Genomic DNA, 18759 nt, shown 5'->3' with positions numbered 1-18759 from the left:
TCCCTGCCTGTCAGTCCAAAGCTCTTTATTTTGCAAGTAATTTGAGAAACTTTTCTTCTGGTTTTCTTGTAAGATGGTATCTCAGCCTGTGAACAAATCCACAGCCATTAAAATAATTAGCATAGAGCAGATTCTTCATTGATTTAGCTGACAAGCAAGCGCGCTGTTTATTTAAGGTCTGTCTCACCTTCAACATGAGGACATTTGAGAGGAGTTCTTAGCATCAGTACCCACCCCCTACTCTCTCAGTCAGTGGTCTACATGTTGAGACACATCAACAGGATAGTAAGCACTTCCTTTGCTTTTGCTCAATCTTTGGTTACCCCTCAGACTACAGCTACTGCAGCTGCACTTATCAGCAAGCACTGGAGTGTTCAGATGCAGAGGAAGAACAGAAGAATTTGTAGTTCTGGAAAAAGGGTGGTGAAAGAGGTCAAATCTACAACCACTTTATTATGGGGCTGTGGTCAGAGCTCATCATTCTGCAGAAACAGTCCTGACAGTGGAAGGTAGTCATAGAAGGTAAAACCCAGGGAGATAAAAGGCAAGGAAGGATAAACTGGTAAGACCAGTAGCACTGAACCACAGAAGAGCATGCATTCCGCTTCTTTATGCCTCTGCATAAAGTCATACAGCAGAGGAAGGGAAACTTCCAACAGCTTGCCAGACCTGAAACCAAATAATGGCAAGAGTGATTAGGAACAAAGCAAGATGAATGCCACACGACATCTATCAAGTTTGTCTGTCACATGTATCTGATAGATTACATAGGGTTAATAAATTACCATCCAGAGTACACCCACTGTTGTTTCCTCAGCTATTCATTATGTCACCCTGTGCTACCAGTACTTGTATTGTGATGCACACCAGTGGAGGCTACTGCTTTATAAAAGCTACATCCCTTTGGCCATTCCCTGTAACAGCCACTTCCTACCACTCTTTCAAGAACCGTTTGAAATGTGTGGTGTGGCAACTATACATTGTACTCTTTGGAGCTGTGGCTCCCGAGCCAGAGGACCATAAAAAGAAGCTTCTCTACTTGAAGTAAGAAAGTTGCAGCTCACTGTGCTGCTTTACCAAAACATCCCTCATAAAACATACTGTTAGGATGTTCAACAATAGCAACTGCTTCATGTAACAAAAGCTGTCTCTGTAGGAATACTGTACTGATTTGCAACACACACAACAATCTTCACCTGCAACAGTACCTCTTCATATCCACTGCTGTATCTGAGGCACTCAGATCTCTTCCTGGAAGGACAAGCAGCACCTCAGAGGTTACCATCATACCGTCATCCTTCCTGGAGCCAGGACAAGAGCTGAAGCAGCCTTCTCTCCCATCTCTGCTGGTTTATCTCCAGAGAAACATTAGTTGCAGTTGCTATAACAAATGTTATTCTGGATAAGAAGACGAGGTCACAGAAAACACCTACTATTCTTCAAAGGCTGTGCCAAGTCAGTACTGTTCACAACACCTGTCACAGAGGCTAATACAGGGACATGAACAATATGACTGCTCTAAGCAGAGCAGTTTACATAAAACTCTCTCGGTAACAGCGACTTTTCTTCTAAACTGAAATAATGACAGACTGTTGTGGTGTGTTGTTAAGTTTTTTGTATTACTCCCCCATTTTATGTATTGTTTCCCCCTGTTCCCTGTAAATGGTTCTGCCCTCCCCAGTTTTTCGTCGCAACAGACAATAAATAAAACTTATATAAATAGAAAATGGTTTATTAAAACAAACAAACCCAAAGAAAAAGTCACAACACAATCTCACATCACTGTCTGGCCAAAGGTCAGACTTTAAGCTAGCATCCATGCCTCAATCATGTAAGCATGCATATAAAAGGGAAGTTGATGCCTTGCTGGCATGCTCCTCTAAATCTCCTCTGGGATGATTTTTAGAATACATTGTTTGTGAACATGTTATGAAATTTGAATTCCCACAAGATACTGAAAAGGTGAAGAACAGTTGTTTTTATTTACACATACAGGGTTTCCATAAACACCTGTCACAACACAAATGCAATTTGCTGCATTTCTAACAGCAGTGAAAACAGTGACAAATACAGAAAAAACCTCACAAGAAAGCATGCATTCTGCAACGTTTAGGTAATTTTTTTCCCAAAGTCAGTGTATTTCTGAGGAACAATTTAATTTCAGAAGTCTGTGCAAACTACTTACATGAACAGTATCCAAAAGATACTCCTTTTGAATACTTGGTCACCAAGAATAACACATGAGATGTAGCTTTTGTGTGCAGGTTAAGACTTTTTACATACAAACAATGCTGCAGTCCTCCTTTATAACAGAAGGGAACGGATTATTAGAATGACATTCCTGAAACAGTCTTCATTTTAAAGTAAGTATTTCATTAATAAGGCTGCTTTTAAACTAGTTACTCTGAAAGAAAGCTTTCAAGATCATCCAAAGGGAGCTTAGATGCATGCTTTGTCTTCATTGCTAGTCATCTCTGATGAACACTGCTCAGGTCTATGGTTTAGGTACGTGTAAATCATGATGAGGATTCTGAAAACACTTCTATCGAAGAAGCTGCTCAGCCTCCTTGAACTTGCTTTCTTTTGTTTTCCTCAGTAATGCCTGTTTTATAGCATTGATCTTTTCATCAAGTTCAGCCAGTGAATAGCTCTGCTAAAAGAACAAAATAAAAATCACAATCATTTACATCTTGTAATTGCTAGAGAAGTGGCTTATCACTTGATACTTGAGGTCACTGCATATTGTACTAAGTGATAGAACTACTTCTGCAGAATTGTCTGAATCTAGTCTTTGCCTATTTAAATTTAAAGGAAAAAGAATGTAAACATGCAAGAAAGACAGTCCTAATCATGGATCAATACATTCATGCTACTTTTATTAGATGCTTGTTTAGTCTGCTCATAAAACACCCTAAGAAATCTCTTCATATTAAACACTGGATGAAACTACTTAGATTTTGCAGAACTTGGGTTTACAGCTAAAGGGTTTTTCTTCCTACTGCCCAACATCAAGCTCCTCTGTGCCACTTAACTTGGTAATTTTTTATGTTTTCCTATACAAGGAGGACATCATCCTTTTAATAAAAAAAATTTCACCCTATGCAGGACCTTTTTTTTCCCTACACAAGCCTACTTTCTCAGGTCTCAGATGGCCCATAGCCCATTCTAAGCACTCTCCCAGATCCATCTGTCTCCAAGGGTGATAGCTAAGAGCAGACAAGGTTCCAGCCACGGTCTCACCTGCACCAATAACTTCTCTTGTGGCCTAAGAGGTACATGGTAAATGCATTCCCTTGTGATGGTGTTGTGAAAATGACAATTCTTACTGACAGGTTAATATCTGCTATAATGGCGGGTCCTTCTGCAGTACTTTTGCCAAGCCAGCCATTTCTACTTTTGTCTTTTCATAAACCAATAAAGAAAATTGAAAAACAATTTTAAAATCGACAAAAACCACTATGCCACAAAATAAAAATGGAAGACATTAATAGAAGGCTGATCAAAATACAGAAATTGCCTGTTTCTCTCAGCTTGATTACCAGCATCATAGATTTGTTTTATTCAATCATCCTCCTAACTGGTGAAAACTCTAGTATGTATTCTTAGAAGACTCATTTCATTGTAACTTCCATTAGCTTTTTGTCTCCTTCCTACTCTCTTTGGCAGCAAACTATACAATACTTATGCAGCTACTTCTGACAACTTACATACTTGCTTCATAGAACTCCTGCTCACTTTCCACTCAAAACATCCTAAACTTAAGAAAAACAAGACTTAATAGCACTTACATGGGGAGACTGAACCTTTCTCCTCTTGCCAGAAGAGCTCTGAAGAAAAGACAATCAAAACAGACTTAATGTTGCACTGACAGAAGATCACAAATAGTTCTTGTAACTATATTGTTAAGAGTCTTTAAAGTATACAAAAAATCCCACTGACTGCCATTCCATGGATTAAAGAAACCTTTTTCATAATTAAGTACTTTGGATCATGAGAAATACTACTGGAGAGCAGTCAGAAGCTGTTGAAGCTTCTCCACACTTGGCAGTCAACAACTATCAATTTAACTGAAGCTTCCTTCAGACAGAATTGAGCTTTTGAAATTGTCAATATTTTCATCCCTAAAATTTGCCTATATCCACGCCAATATTTATGCAAAACTTCAGATAAAATGTGCCAATTACTGTGCAAAACTACTATTGCCACCATCACAATTTTTCCCCTGATCCTCATTCTAGAGGTCCTAATGCCTTTTCAATAGAAATCTCAGCTTATAAAAGTGTATGTTTTAACTTCTGGTTTTCAGCCAGAAGGAATAGTCTCACAAATAAAGAACTTTACTGGTCTCCAACACAAATTAAAAAAAATTAAACAAAAATGTGCACTATTGCTATTGATTTTTTTTAACTGACTCTTCTCTGGCTAGTCTCAAGGGGGAAGATATAAATTAAATTGCAATCAACAAAGGTAGAAGAGACATTCTTACTGTTACATCGGGAAAGAAGAGCAAGATAACAGACAAGAAATTTCTATAATCAAATAAAGCCTAATGTAGTAACAATTAACATTCTCTTTGTCCTAATACCCTTTGGTGAGTGAAGGTTAAGGTGTATTATTCAGAGAGAGACAGAGCTCTGCCTGAAAACCAGAAATAAAGGAAACTAAGTCACAGAATCACATGAAGCAATTTTCAGAAAGTTTACTCCCTCATCCTTTTGGAAGTTATTCACATATTGTTAGCAATCAGATCATGTACAGAAGCCCAAATGATTTCAGCTGTTTCAAGCCATTAATTATTTGCATCAAAAACCAAAACTTCAGTCAATTTTCTTGACATAAGAAGCACTTCAGATTTTAAGGCAAGGGGGACAAATACGAACTCTCTGACACATTTCTTACAAATTAGTTAAGCTTGGGTGGCAGTAATTTCCCCCCCCCCAACAGATACTTTCTTCTTTTGAGTGAGAAATTAGGCAAATATGAACTTAACTAGATGGTCCACATGTAACATAACCACTAGACCAATCCAGAGTTGTTTATTAAAAGTGTCTGCCCTCCAACTCTTAAGTTCCTCTCTGTACATCAAAGATTCAAGCACAAAAGGCATAAATACATTTAGAAATGCTGAGAGAAGGTAAGAAAATTTCTTACTACAGATTGAAAGTATTCAGGAGACAATCCTTCCAGCTCAAGGATTTTATCTTCAAGCTTCTTAATTCTCTGATAAATGTCTCTTGGTACTGGACCACCTAAATACATCAGTAGTAATGCAAAAAAAAATTAAGAAAATCACTTGAATAATTGATTTAACTAAAGATTGCAAGTCTAACATCTGAATTCTTCAAGATTAGCTATCAACCAGTAGCTGAACAAAACAAACGGATGGGATAATATGAAGGAAGGATAATTAATATAATTCAGGGTAAAACCTGATTGATAGGCAAGTGTAGTCAATGAAAGCACTAAGACAACTTGATGTAGTTGGCTGATGCCTGTCAAGGTCCCTGAAATAGCTAATGATCACTCTTTGCAATACATTGGTCATGAAATGTTGCCACTTCAAAGCTGACACCAGCATTAGGAGAGAGCAGATAGGATGGCAGCCCACACATGAATTCAGCTTTGATATCTAAGATAGGTTTCTTTCAGAACAATCTTCACTGAGCATCAGAGATTAGAGGACAAGTATGAGCTGTCACAAGAAAAGCATTTGCTTGACCATAGATAGGAGGAGTGGGAAATGTGTGTATTGAATAACAGAGGTCTGGGAAAAAAAAAAATCAAAAAAATGACCACACAAACAAAAAAGACCCTAGCTCACCCAAGAACCACCCTGACAAGAAAGCCCACAACAAAACCCACTGACACCACAAAAACAACCAAAAAAATCCCAACTCAACCCATTTGCTGTTTCCATCTTTTCTACAGCAGCTTGAGATTTGTTTCCCCATAGAACAGATAGAACTGATCAAAAGATCAGCCTTAGCAAGAATCTTATTTGCACTCCATAGTATTCTATAATGAAGGAACTATATGAAATAACTGTTTATCACAACTAAGTACTGGCTACTCCAATCTAAATGATAGTCTGGTTCTGAACTGTATTGACAACCGAGGCCAGAGAAAGCTTTTGCTTTTTGACACCCATTTCCTTTTATTTCTGGGTCTGTTAGACAAGACAGTTCCATTCCACAAATGACCAAAATAGCACTAATGTGGGGTTTGGGGTTTTTTTTCCATTCATCTATTTTGTCCATGCTAAGAAACTATTGTGCAAATAGCTTCACTCCTTCAGTTCTGCCCTCTACTCAACACTCAGCACCTACAAATTAAACTGGCTAACCTATCACTCTTAATATTGCTTTCCCTTAATGCAAAGGGAAAAGAGCAGTACTAGCACTGGAAGCTGTTCTGAAAAACAGCCAGCAAGTCAAGGTTAACTCCTTCTGTTGCTGGAAGCAAAAACTGGTGGAACAGGTAGCAAAAGCATGTTACCTGCTCAGATCAGTATTTTTTGCACACCTCCTGGGGTATGCATCAAATAGTATTGAGATGTTCCCCATGAGTGCTGATTTGAACAAGAATTGAGCTGGTATTGCATGCTTCCATCTTCTTAACCTATACTGTAGTTTACCTGACCCATTCCTTCAAACAAAATCTGATCACCTATTAGAGGCATGGCCTGGAAGCAAGGAGCCCACTTTAGCTACCTCCAGTTGTTGTCCCTGAATGAGATATATGCATAAACTCCAAAGCTACACATTGTAACCCTAATGCTCGCCAGCCGCTTCCAAATTCTATTTATATGCACAAAAGGCAGCTTATTTTTGAGACAGCTATAGAGCTAAGCATCAAGCTCTGACTGCTGCCTCAAGAGTATCTATGCATATCTTACTCTCCTTGCTACCAGAGAACTTTAATCCACTACACAGTCACAGGAATCTACCAATCGAGTCAACGTTCCAAATGTTTTTAAGATAATGGATTGGCATCTATTCAGTATTCAGAAGACAAAAAAAAAATCAAGTGTGTCTGCAGTGTCATGTGTAGAAAATTCACTTAACTAGATGGAGATTGGGCTTCTGTTCTGTTTTGAAAATATTTTTCAAGAAAAATACTAATTCCTCCTTGCTAAGTGCCTCATTGTGCCTCAGTGCCATACTATGGAAAATCAGGGCTGGGGTGAGGAAATCAACTACCTAAAAAAAAAACATCAGCAGCCTGGCAGCTATGGCATTTATTTTAGTGAAAGGTACGGACTCATGTTTGCATGAGTCTAAAGAGAAGTAGTGGCAACAAGCTTCCCACATTCTGGGAATTAAGCTTTATGCCTAAACTTAGTTCAAGAAACATTCTTCATCTTTAGGAGAAGGTTTCAGACCATCCTTTCTGTTGATTCTACCATCAGCCCACAAGTTAGCCATGAAACAGCCCTTAGTCCTAAACTCAGCTATTCCTGGTAAGTGGATCAAGGCAGGACTCCAGTGGCCACGGAGAAACCCAATCTCCAGATATTCCATATTATTTTAAATCCTATTCTCATGTGCTTCTCTCTTATTTGCTACCATGTAAAGTGTACATTTGCTAACTCAGCATCTCAAATTTGGCATAAACCTCGGTTCCATTTTGGGCATAAAACTCTAAACACTAGATCACTGTACTTGGGGGAACAAAACTCTTCAGTGGATCTAGCCACTTTTTTTACAGTATCAGTTTTTGCAGACTTGCCCAGTTTCACCACAGTAATCATAACTATATAAAATGGCACACCAACATCAAAGTTATAACATCATACAAACCTGTTTGTAACCGTAAGTGTGCTTCAATGTTTTGCAATCTCTCCTCAACAGCTTGGTTTCCACAATCATGCATGGGTACACTGGCTTTGTGACTGGACCCATGCATTCCTTCAGACCTAGTCTGAGGTCCATATGTATTTACTACCCTAGAAACTAGGTAAAGAGAAAATAAATTACACATATATGCACATGAAACACAAAACAGATCTAACTGAAAGAATCAAAATATTGAAGCATGAAAACCTGCATTAAATCAGTTTTACACAAGTCTTGCATATGAAGGGTCCCACACGCAGTAAGATCAAAAGTTCAAGTAAAAGCCTTTTCTTATTTTTTTGCATGAGTAACTAAACCTAACAAAACCTCTGGATTTTACATATGCAAAGTAAAAGAATTACTCATACATTTATGTAGAATGGCAGTGTTGAGAATTTGTCATCAGCTGCTGATAAACAGCAGAAACCTTGCTATCTATGTCAGCAGTTGCACATGAGAGCTTTTGTGAATGCAAAGAAGAGGCCAGACTAACATTACAGGAAGCATCATAAATACATGAAGATGAAGAGAGGTACACAACTGAAAAACCAATACAAACCTCAGCAAGGAAGTTCACTTCGAATTTTTGTCATCTGGATAAAAGCTTTAGTGACTCTTAGCTGCATCTAGGACTATCTTCTACCCATGCTGAGCCATGTCTTCATCAGAAGACTTTGCTCACTTCTCATTAAATCAGAGTAATTTCTCAAGTTCTCCTCATAGAACTACTGCACTGCACTGCAGATTTATAGGCTATATTGGCAGCTCCAGATGCTGAAGCAGACACACACACACATACACTTTCATGAGTGCAACATGCTACATTCTTGCTTGAATTTATGCTGGTTTTACTTCCAATTCCTTTCTAAGTGTTTTTCACATTTCAGTTATGAACTGTTCCTTGAAGTGAAAGCTTCCCTTTTTTCCTGCATTACGCTGCCATCCAACCAACAAATTAACACTCAGCTTAAAACAGTGACTATTGAAAGAGTTTCTTTATGAAAGATTCTAAAATAAAACTCACTTTCCCATTTCCTTCTTAGCTCACCATACCTTTCAAAACTTATTATTTTGCTTTACAGTATTATTCTAAATTACAGAATTAAAAATATTTAATTGGTTTCTAGGATCAATATCAAGTGGATAACTGAGTATTACCACTTTCAAAAATGCAAAAGAGGGTTGTTTTCATTCTCATTTTGGGTATTTTGTTTGTTTTTAAAGAAGGGTAACTTGCATACACCTGGAGAGCCACAGATGAACAATATTTTACACACAACTTCTGTTGGACATAATTTTTATCTTATTTATTCCTTTCCAAAAAATAGTGCAGTGATAACTGAATTCCCCAGCTTGTCAGTTCTTATAAATCCACCTCTAAGAACTTCCACTGTCCCAAAATTATACTCTATTTCAAGACATTTGCACCAACTTATGAAAAATAGAAGATAATCCTATTTAATCTCAATTCCTTTTTGATGATTTCACCTTAGAAGAAAAACTAAGTATTGTTCAGCTTCTCTGTCCTGCTTTATCTTTTCCACATTTCCTTTCAGACAATAAAAACAGGCTATTTTGTTTTGGAATTTAGTGCCTGACCATTCATTTAGTGAAGCAGTTAAGGGATTTAAAACCTTGAAGACATAAATGAAGATGTGGAAGTATTCACTAGAGTAACAAAGTCAATACATTAATTTTCCATTTTTGAGCATTCTATAAAAACTTTTGATATCAAAAACTTACCAGTGCTGTTATATCTGGATACTTAAATGGGTATTAAAAGAGTTGCTTACCCTTTATATGACTTTTAAATCCAGGATAGGGTGTGAAAATTGCATCTGTTCTGGCACAGCTATTTTCTAAATAAATATTGATATAACAAGTGAGGTCCAAATTATGTATTTATAATTGAAAATATTCTAACCACCATCAACTTTGATGCTTTAAACAAATCTAATTTAAATGGTTCAAACAATAAAAAAAAAATCAGGAATACTTAATTCATTCTATAAACACTTGCCCATTAATAGTTTCACACACTTGCATGGACTTACTGCTTTTAATTGGATAAGTCACTCATACAAATGTACTCACACGTGTATAGAGAAGTTTACTGGATCAGGACCAAATTTATTTGGTTCTTACTTTTCATTGCATTTCTCTGTAACTTATTTCCTTCTTCCTGTACAGAAGCCTTTCTCCTGCTTACTACTGTTATTCTGGTTTTATGTCCTTTTCTGAAACTCTCCTATTTTTTGACTGATCTAGTTTACTCATCAGTATTCTTTCCTAAACCTTTCTGCATTTATTCTGATCCATGTGATTTCTTTCATTTGCCTAACCATAAAATCTATAGTACGGATTACCTTAATTTATTCTAATGTTACTATTTACATAGAAATCTCTGTTCATTACACCAAAGATTTGCACATATTTTATTACGCTTGAACAATGACACAAGTCTTATTATCAATTCTCTGTACATAAGTAACAATTTTGGGAAACAATATTTCACTATATAGCATATTCTACTAAACTTCAGCTGTCCTTTGCATTCCAACTAACATTCAAGCAGTCGAACTCTCTACAAAGCTTACTGAACAATAAGCTTTGATCTGTAAGAGCTTAAGTACCTCATAGAGACAATGCACATGTGGGTTCACAGGTACTTAGAAAATATCTCTGTACTACTTATGTAGTTATGTATATAAAACTGTCTTAACTTCCAAGATGCATTTGGCTACAGTTACTGATCCTGTAAATGGGATCCAGTCTGCCCGATGGATTTAAGATTGGTTACAGATACAGCCAATTGTACTACAATGTGAGCAATGTTAAAAAGAAAAAGTCATTTCAAGTAGCTAGCAATTCAAATTCATTGTAAAAAATATTTCTATGTAATTTAACTAGCATTAAATTAACTTCAATTTGAATATACAACTCACAAGACATTTCTGAAATGCAATTCCATTTACTTTGGAGGAACACCTAGTTAAATCACTGGGAACAATACCTACAAAATCATCTGATCTAAGATAGCAGTTCTTAAAATTAACATAATAATAGATATAATCTTTCTGTATGGGATGCATTAAACATTGTCATCCAGTGACTACTCAATTTATTTTTCTATCTGACATCTGCAGTGCACATGCAAGTTCTAAGTTTTAAAACAAAGTTACTCCTGAAAAAAGTTCTGTTTTAAATACAGATTAGCACTTTTAAAAAACAGAAAAATCAAATCAAACAAAATCAACCCCAAAAACAAACCAACAAAAAAACTCCCACACAACTTAAATTACTATGAAGATTAAAGTCTGGCTAGCCAGTTACCTTGATTACAATCAATAACATTGCAAAATTCCCTGACATTATTTTCATTGATCTCGGCTTGCTTCCTCTCGATGAAGGCTGATATCCGCCTGTCAATCTGCAGGTAATAAACATGAAGGCATATATCTATTTCATTCTTTAAATTTAAAATTTGCAAGGGTCTTTCATTTTTCTGTTTTTAAACTCACATAAATCACTTACTTCTGCTTTTCCAGCTTTTATTTGGACCACTTCTGGATCAAAATTAAAACGAGTATCCTTCAGATCTCTCAAGTCATAACTTCCATATTTTTCTTCAGTCTGACTGTTACCATCATAAACATCTAAACTTGTCTGGCTTTCTGTTTTACCTCCAGGTTCAACATGGCCTATATTTTCCTCTTTGATCAATGACTGGAGTTTTTCTAAGAGAGGCTGAACAAAGAAAACAGTGTATTAGGGTTAAAAAAATAAAAAGTCCAAAGTCCCAAAGCCAAGAAGGCAAGTACTATTACAATTTCCAGACTAATGGAAATAATTTTGGGAATTACAACATCTTCTTCTGACAGAACACAGTAATAAGATTAAAAAGAAGTTCCAAATATTGTGCACACCATGATTCTGACCTTTCTGACCTGTCTTAGAGGTTTGTAGAGGAAAACTCCCACATTTCTGTGAAAATCTGCCCATACTCCCGTTTTACTAGCTAAATATCAAAGCTTCAATCACTGGCATCCATGCCACTTAATTAACATGTCATTCAAATGCTTACTCAGAACAGTAAGGCTTAGTATTTTTCCTCCTTAACATGAAATCTGGTGCTCTTACACTGTAAAGCCTTTATCACATCAGCACTACACTCTCCACTTGAAACCGTGGTTGCCCAAGTGAATGAGAGAACACAGACATGAAATACATAGGCATTATCATGAACACATGCTTTGCTTGACACAGTTGATTATCTACTTAGGTCATGAAATTAAATGAGAAAAGACACTGACATTTGTGGCAGGAAAAACGCTTATTTTACTGCAGTAACTCTTATGTACAATGTAACATCAAAACCTCAGTACATATATATGTCCCTGTCTCTTTTTAATTCCCATGAGTTTCATCTAGTCTGAATTTCACTGCTTATTTTCTCTCTAGAAATTATTTTAATTTTTTTTAAAGACAACATGATTTTTAGCAGTCAGATTTTCTGAAATGGAATCAAACTCCCATTTGCAGCATTTTTATATGTTGGATGTAAATTTATTTGCATTTATCTTGCATATTTTCTCTTTCTGCTCATCACACCAAAGATCTGGTGGATGTCTGGAAAACAAAAGGTCTTTCTTTTACCTACAGACAAGAAAATACAGAAACTTCCCTTTTCATCCTCTCAGCACTAGGAACCTCAATTCATTAACTAGCTGAAGCAAAATAGTAGTACTCAAATCTCATCTTCTACATATGAACTATCAAGGTCAAAACACTGCTCAGTTACCAGCTGACAAACTGCTAACCCTCTCTGCCATGCCCTGCCAATTACTTTTGGCAGGGTTGGAAAGTTTCAAATAGTTAAAAGAAATGACAGTAATGGTGACTGGCTACTTGGCAAGATGAGACATTAATGTCAAAGAAATTACTCTTTAAAAAAAAAAAAACCTACGTTGAAAATATATTTAATTGCAGTAAGACACTCCAGGATGTGTCATGCTGGGATAATGCCACTTCTTGAACCACTGAAAGCACTCTATGAGCCTCAAAACTCACCCAACGCATGGAATCATTATCATAGCATGACACACACCTGCCGTGTCTTATTGCTTAATTATAACCCACCATAGATGGAAATGTATCACATTTACAATGCAAGTCTAGAAATCAATGAGGCTGCATTTATTCAGCCTGCTCACCTACAGTGGCTATTCCCACTAATCTGAAAAATCCATAAACGTGAGTACCTATGGAGCATAGTGGAATCCCAAGCATTTCATACTTTTGCAATCCTTTTTTACTGAACACACCTATGTAAGAACAAAATTACTGGCATTTTACAGCTGAGAATACTTTTAGTTGTTGATCACTTTTGTCAAGGCAAATGTGTCCATGAAATATTTACCTGTAAACATAAAATATGCTGCTGAAGTGCACTAAAGAGCAAGGCTGGCTGAAGTGCTGATGTGCTCTGAAGCTTGCTCCAATCGATTACAACTTTCACAATATCCTCTCCGAGATTAAGCTTCAACAGGCCAAAACAATAAAAAATTTTATTACATGTATTAACATCAAAAAAGTATACAAGACTCCTACAAGACCACAATTATGCTCAGCCTCATATAGACCCATCCCAGTTTTAGACAAGAACATTGGAAAGATTTGACATTAATTATAGTCCAGGCAGTTATCATTTTCCAAGAAAGCTAGTAGTTGTACAATATATTCTAAAATTAAAAATTCCTTACTAACTCACCACACTTTCATTGTGGGCTCATGTTAATCACTCACATCATCTTTTCTTTTAATGGATACTAGAACCACCAGCATGAAGAAACATGACCCAGGATAGCAGTCTCCTGTAAGTTCATGTATTTTATTCCAAGATTGCAAGACTCTGTGCCTGCATCACCCATGTCTTGATGTAACACCATGGCACATTCTTAAATTTTTACTTGCTGCTAATCCAAAGGAAGCTTTATAAGTGCATAAAAATATATATTTTTTTAATATTTCAAAGTTTAACAAACTCTAGATTACACAGCACCACTATTAAACCTGCTTTGAAATCACATTATTTTCCTGTATATGCATTCACATTGAAATGAACAATTGCCACAATCTATTCTCACTGTCAAGGAATTGCAATATTTAACTCCCAAGACAATAAAGAAAAACACACGTAATAAATTTGAGGTATTGTTCAAAAGAACTGTGTGTCTTCTATAAGCTATAAATACACTTTCTAACACAAAGATGATTGTCAGTAAACTCTAATGGCATAACACACTTTCACACCCAACTTTGCCCTTTTTGTTACATTAAAGCTTTTCTCAAGATCTTAACAAGATGATTACTTTCATTTCCCAAAGGTAAGAAGGTTGTTTTCCTACCAAACATCCTGCAAGTGATACCCCAGATTCTAAATACAGATAAAATTCTTGTTTGAAATCAAGAGGACCTACAGGTATTCTGCTTGCAACGCTGAATTTCCAATTCATATGCACCACACTTTTATATATATATATAGATAGATAGATAGATAGATATAATATATCTAGTATTCAAATATATATAATATAGAATTATAGAATTTATATATATAATATAGATATAGATAGATACAATAGATAATAGATATATAGATATCTATTCCTCACCCCTTCCATTAAAAAAACCTGGGGATGGAAACAGAAAAGGCACCTCAGGAAGATGACAAAAGTGACCTTTAACTCATGGTCTAAAGACATTTAACTTCTAACTGCATCAAACATTACAAACAAGAAAACAAAATGCATATGCACTCATGTCCTGAAGCCACCACAAAGTGTATGAAAACTCTGAGAACTGGACAAGAAATGCCTCCATCATTCTGAAGGCAAAGCTGTGGATGACAAGCTGTCCCAACTTAGTTTCAAATCTCAGCATTAACACAATTTTGTAAAGAATTATAATCCTGAACCTTCCTTTTTTAGTCCAACTAACTAAACCTTGCTAAATTCAGGGTTAGTTCCCAAATTACACAGCAAAGGAGACAGTCTGACTAGACATATAATGTATTTTAGAAAATTTTCACAAATGGTTCTCCCTGTTTAGTACTTAAGCTAAGTACACAGGATGTAGGAAAAGCAATGTTCTAGGATATACTAATCCTGAAGAAGTTTCAAAATCCAGAATGTATTTAGAACTTAGTAGGAATAAAATTTACTTTAGGAATTAAGCCTGTGAATGTGATCATCTGCAGCACATATTTCTGCCCAAAGTTTCTAGAGTAATACCTCTCATACGCTGTATTACAGGCTGCTGACAGGGTGAAAAAGGTGTACATTAAGTCATCCAAATGAAACAAAATACGAGTGCTACTGCAATTTCCTAATAAGCCTCCTTTTTCAAAATGAAAAGGCTGATATGTGCCTTCATATCATAATGGACAACTCCTGTCCAAGTGGTTTAAAGCACAAAAAGCAACAGAACTTCTAACTTAAAATCATTTAGAAGCCAGTCATGTTTTTAACTCACAGACACTGTTTTTAAAGAAAAATCAAGAATAAACCCCTCCTGCATCAACAAAAGTTTCTAGTACAACAGAGTACATTCTCAGTCTTTCACATCCTACTGCTTCTTAGAACTGTGGCAAACAGATTTATAAATTCAGCATTTTGATACTTCAAAGCCTTTGACTAATTACAAGTCCACAGCCCATTCAATTTACAGGATCATATGTAATTTCAGCCCTTTGAAATTTGTTTTATGTAAACACTGGCTATCACTTGAATCTTAAAGAACTTTTCAGGATCAGCTATATTGGTTTTAAGAGCTGTTATTTTCAGATGTCCTCCTGGTCACGTCCTGGCATTGATTGCTCCAGTAAAAAAATTCCTGTGCCAGAAATATTCCTGCTTACAGCCCAATTTACTAGCATAAATCCAACTTAAACTACTATAATGAATCAAACTGTGACTGCTAACAATTTGGCACATGTTCAGTCATCTCTATAGAAGGGAAATGGGGAATCAGTAGTTTCAGTAAGAAATGCAAGCCAGTTTACTGGAATCCATAAGGGGGTAAAACAGAGCAGTTACATCTGTCAGAACTCAAGCACTGGCAGACAAGTGTGTAACTCAGCAACTGGAAAGGATCACAACTGAGCAACTAAAAGGACTTTCACAGCTAAGATGGAGCAACCAGAACCTTATCCAACCGGTGCACTGGACAGTAAAATGTGTCTGTTGCCATGGAAAGAAGACACTCCAAACACCAAAGACAATTATACTCTCCACCACAGCTACTGTAACTCTTCTCTTACAATGGTCTGTGCACACACAGTTATTTTTAAAAATCACCAGGGACTTTCCAGTGACATGCTAGGTGTAGAGCCAGTTTTGGAGAAAAAGTAAGCTGCTGAAGTCAAGAGGGAAAAATAAAAGTTTTTAAAGTAGTTTAGAAACAATTAATAAACTTGTGATGAATAGCGTAGTTAAAAGCTTAGGAAACTTTCCTCTTAGTCTCCTTTCTGTTTTTCATAAACACAAGAGTTCCAACTTTTCTCTGATAGATTCTACTGCTGTCATTCATAGTGCTGTCCTCACACTAGATAAACTGACAGTCACTAGCTCTTCACTGATCATATTCAGAATTTTCACCAGAAAGAATTAAGGGGCCTTTAAACCTCAATAAATAGTTTTCATGCCTCAGTAATCCTGAGTCAGCTGTGTCTGAACATCACACTGTTTGGTGCTGAACAGTTCAAAACCCAAGGTAGTTTGTGACCATTGTAGAGACAGGAAAACTGAGACTCAAAACTAAGTGCCTGAATTATCAAGCCCTTCATTTTGGTTGCCTTTTGTTTGAAAAAAGAGACAATTGCTAGCATACTTGGAGAAATGCAAATATAATAGAATTCTATACAGATGAGAGGTGAAACACTTTTAAAAATAATTTCAGATTAGCCAGCAGCTATTCCTAAACTGCCTCTGCATCCAAGAGCCCATCTCTGTACCATACATACATTAAGTTACACTAGCTCCTGCAGATATTGCTCATCATCTGGCCCCAAACCTTCAAACTGCTAACTCATGGAGTAAGAGTGTGCTTTTGTCGCCTACACAGAACTACATAAATTGTTTCCACAGTGGAAAATTAATCTGTAAATTGTTTGTAGCAATAAATAAGTCATTACTAAAACCTTCTCCTGGTAAGGGCCTTCCACCACTGCTGTGACATCTGTTTCACAACTCACAGACATTACTAAACATCAAATAGGTGTTTTAACTTATGTACCATAGAGCAGAGACCCTTTAAAAATTCTGACCCTTAGACAGACTGTGTGTTTCACAGCATGCCATTACCAAGGCAGGGCTAACTTCAAGCTCCTGATCATTTATTTTGATTTAATGCACAGTAAGTTTTCAGGAGCTTCTCAATTCAGAGTAACTAATTAAGACACAGCAATTAAGCAAATTGCACTTTCCCATGGAAGAGATCATCCGTCAAACTACGAAGTGGCACGTGTCACGGCGAGGCCAAGGCACGGTCCCGGCTGCGGGGGAGAAGCAGCAGCAGCAGCAGCAGCGGCCGCGCACGCCGGGGCTCCGGCCGGGGGAGCGGGGGAGGCAGCCGGCTCAGCCCTGGCAGAGGGCAGGAGGGCGCCAACAACGCCCAGAAGAGAGGCAGCTCCCTTGAGTGTGGCAGACTCATGCCCTGTCCAGCGCCGTTCCCTATTCCTGGAGCCCACGAGGGCCCCGCAGGCCGGGCCGAACAGGAGCCAGCCCTGCGCGGGTCCCCTACGCGAGGCGAAGCGAGGCGGGCGCGGCGCCCAGCCCAGCTCCGCCCAGTCCCACTCCCTCTGCCCGCCCCTCACTCACCTGCCCCGCCAGCCCGGCCAGACAGCGCAGGGCGCTGCTCGCTACCTCAGAGGCGGCAGGGTCGACCTCCGGAGCGCGGCCGCCGGGCGGGAGCGGGCTGGGCGCCGCCACCGCCGCCGCCATGACACCGGGCCGGGCCGCGGCCGCGCCGTCGCCCCGCGATGACGAACGCCTGCCGCTGGCTCCACCCCCGCGCTGATTGACAGGCGCGGCAGCCAATGGCGGGGCTCCGCAGCGCCGGCCCGGGCCGAGGGGCGCGCTCCCGGCCGGGGCCGCTGTGGGGGCGCGCTCCCGGCCCGGGCCGCTATGGGGGCGCGCTCCCGGCCCGGGCCGCTGTGGGGGCGCGCTCCCGGCCCGGGCCGCTGTGGGGGCGCGCTCCCGGCCCGGGCCGCTGTGGGGGCGCGCTCCCGGCCCGGGCCGCTGTGGGGGCGCGCTCCCGGCCCGGGCCGCTGTGGGGGCGCGCTCCCGGCCCCGGCTCCGGCCGCGCGTTCCGGGAGCTGCCGGCGCGGGCACGGCGGGCGCGGCCCCAGCGAGGGCTGCATCGCGGTGGGGAAGGACCACCAGTGCTTATTCAGTACAGCGCATTGCCGCCCGTGTTTCAGCTCTGCCTTTCTGGTTACCCCTTCGCTATTTTGCATTCATACGTATTGTTCAAAGCCTTGACTCTTCTGGTTGCGGCAGGGCTGTTTTTAAATTAGACTGCAAAGTTTGTCGTAGTACTCTTGATAACTGGGATCGTAAAATTCGATTCCCTGTAAGACAGTTTACTTGTAAATTTCTTTCCTAAGAAAGTAAGCAGAAATTCCTAAGAAATGGAAGAAGAAATGCTTACAAAGGTTTCCTACCTGGTGTTTCTTTTGATAGCCAAATTTTGATCTTCACGCTTCTTTCTGTTCCCTGACCCTCTACCCCCCATGTTTTTTATTTCCATGAAAAATGGTGAGTGCAGTTGTATATACAAATGTTGAAACATTCTTAAATAAAAAATTTAGAAAGGCAGATTAATTTATTTTACTGATGTTTTAGGGGTTCTTTTTCAGATAAGA

At 38.6% G+C, this 18759-nt stretch overlaps 1 protein-coding gene across 3 annotated transcripts; it reads right to left on the bottom strand.

Annotated features, from left to right (window-relative positions):
• Positions 1 to 1711: 1711 nt before the first annotated feature.
• Positions 1712 to 17838, bottom strand: MBIP (MAP3K12 binding inhibitory protein 1). 3 transcript variants are annotated; one of them, XM_063160354.1, is made up of 9 exons: positions 17714 to 17838; positions 13255 to 13374; positions 11370 to 11582; positions 11169 to 11265; positions 9629 to 9694; positions 7800 to 7952; positions 5152 to 5249; positions 3789 to 3827; positions 1712 to 2653 (listed from the first exon to the last, which is right to left on the bottom strand). In XM_063160354.1, exons 1-9 carry the CDS (start codon positions 17834 to 17836, stop codon positions 2543 to 2545), a joined length of 1020 nt encoding a protein of 339 aa, XP_063016424.1. In that variant the 5' UTR covers positions 17837 to 17838; the 3' UTR covers positions 1712 to 2542. The 3 variants fall into 3 exon arrangements, with proteins under 3 accessions (XP_063016424.1, XP_063016425.1, XP_063016426.1); XM_063160355.1 differs by having other exon boundaries at positions 1712 to 2650; XM_063160356.1 differs by lacking the exon at positions 13255 to 13374.
• Between the last annotated feature and the right edge of the window lie 921 nt (positions 17839 to 18759).

This window comes from Melospiza melodia, chromosome 6, assembly GCF_035770615.1.
Source record: "Melospiza melodia melodia isolate bMelMel2 chromosome 6, bMelMel2.pri, whole genome shotgun sequence".
NCBI lineage: Eukaryota > Metazoa > Chordata > Aves > Passeriformes > Passerellidae > Melospiza > Melospiza melodia.
Note: the sequence above shows the minus strand (reverse complement) of the source record. Positions and strands in the feature narration are given on the sequence as shown.

Excerpts from the sequence above, each read along its gene's own strand:
- MBIP (XM_063160354.1), bottom strand. The coding sequence starts at position 17,836 with ATGGCGGCGGCGGTGGCGGCGCCCAGCCCGCTCCCGCCCGGCGGCCGC. Across the intron at positions 13,375-17,713 it reads TGGCCGGGCTGGCGGGGCAG|CTTAATCTCGGAGAGGATAT; the intron begins GTGAGTGAGGGG and ends GGCCTGTTGAAG. Across the intron at positions 11,266-11,369 it reads TAAAAGCTGGAAAAGCAGAA|ATTGACAGGCGGATATCAGC; the intron begins GTAAGTGATTTA and ends TATTACCTGCAG.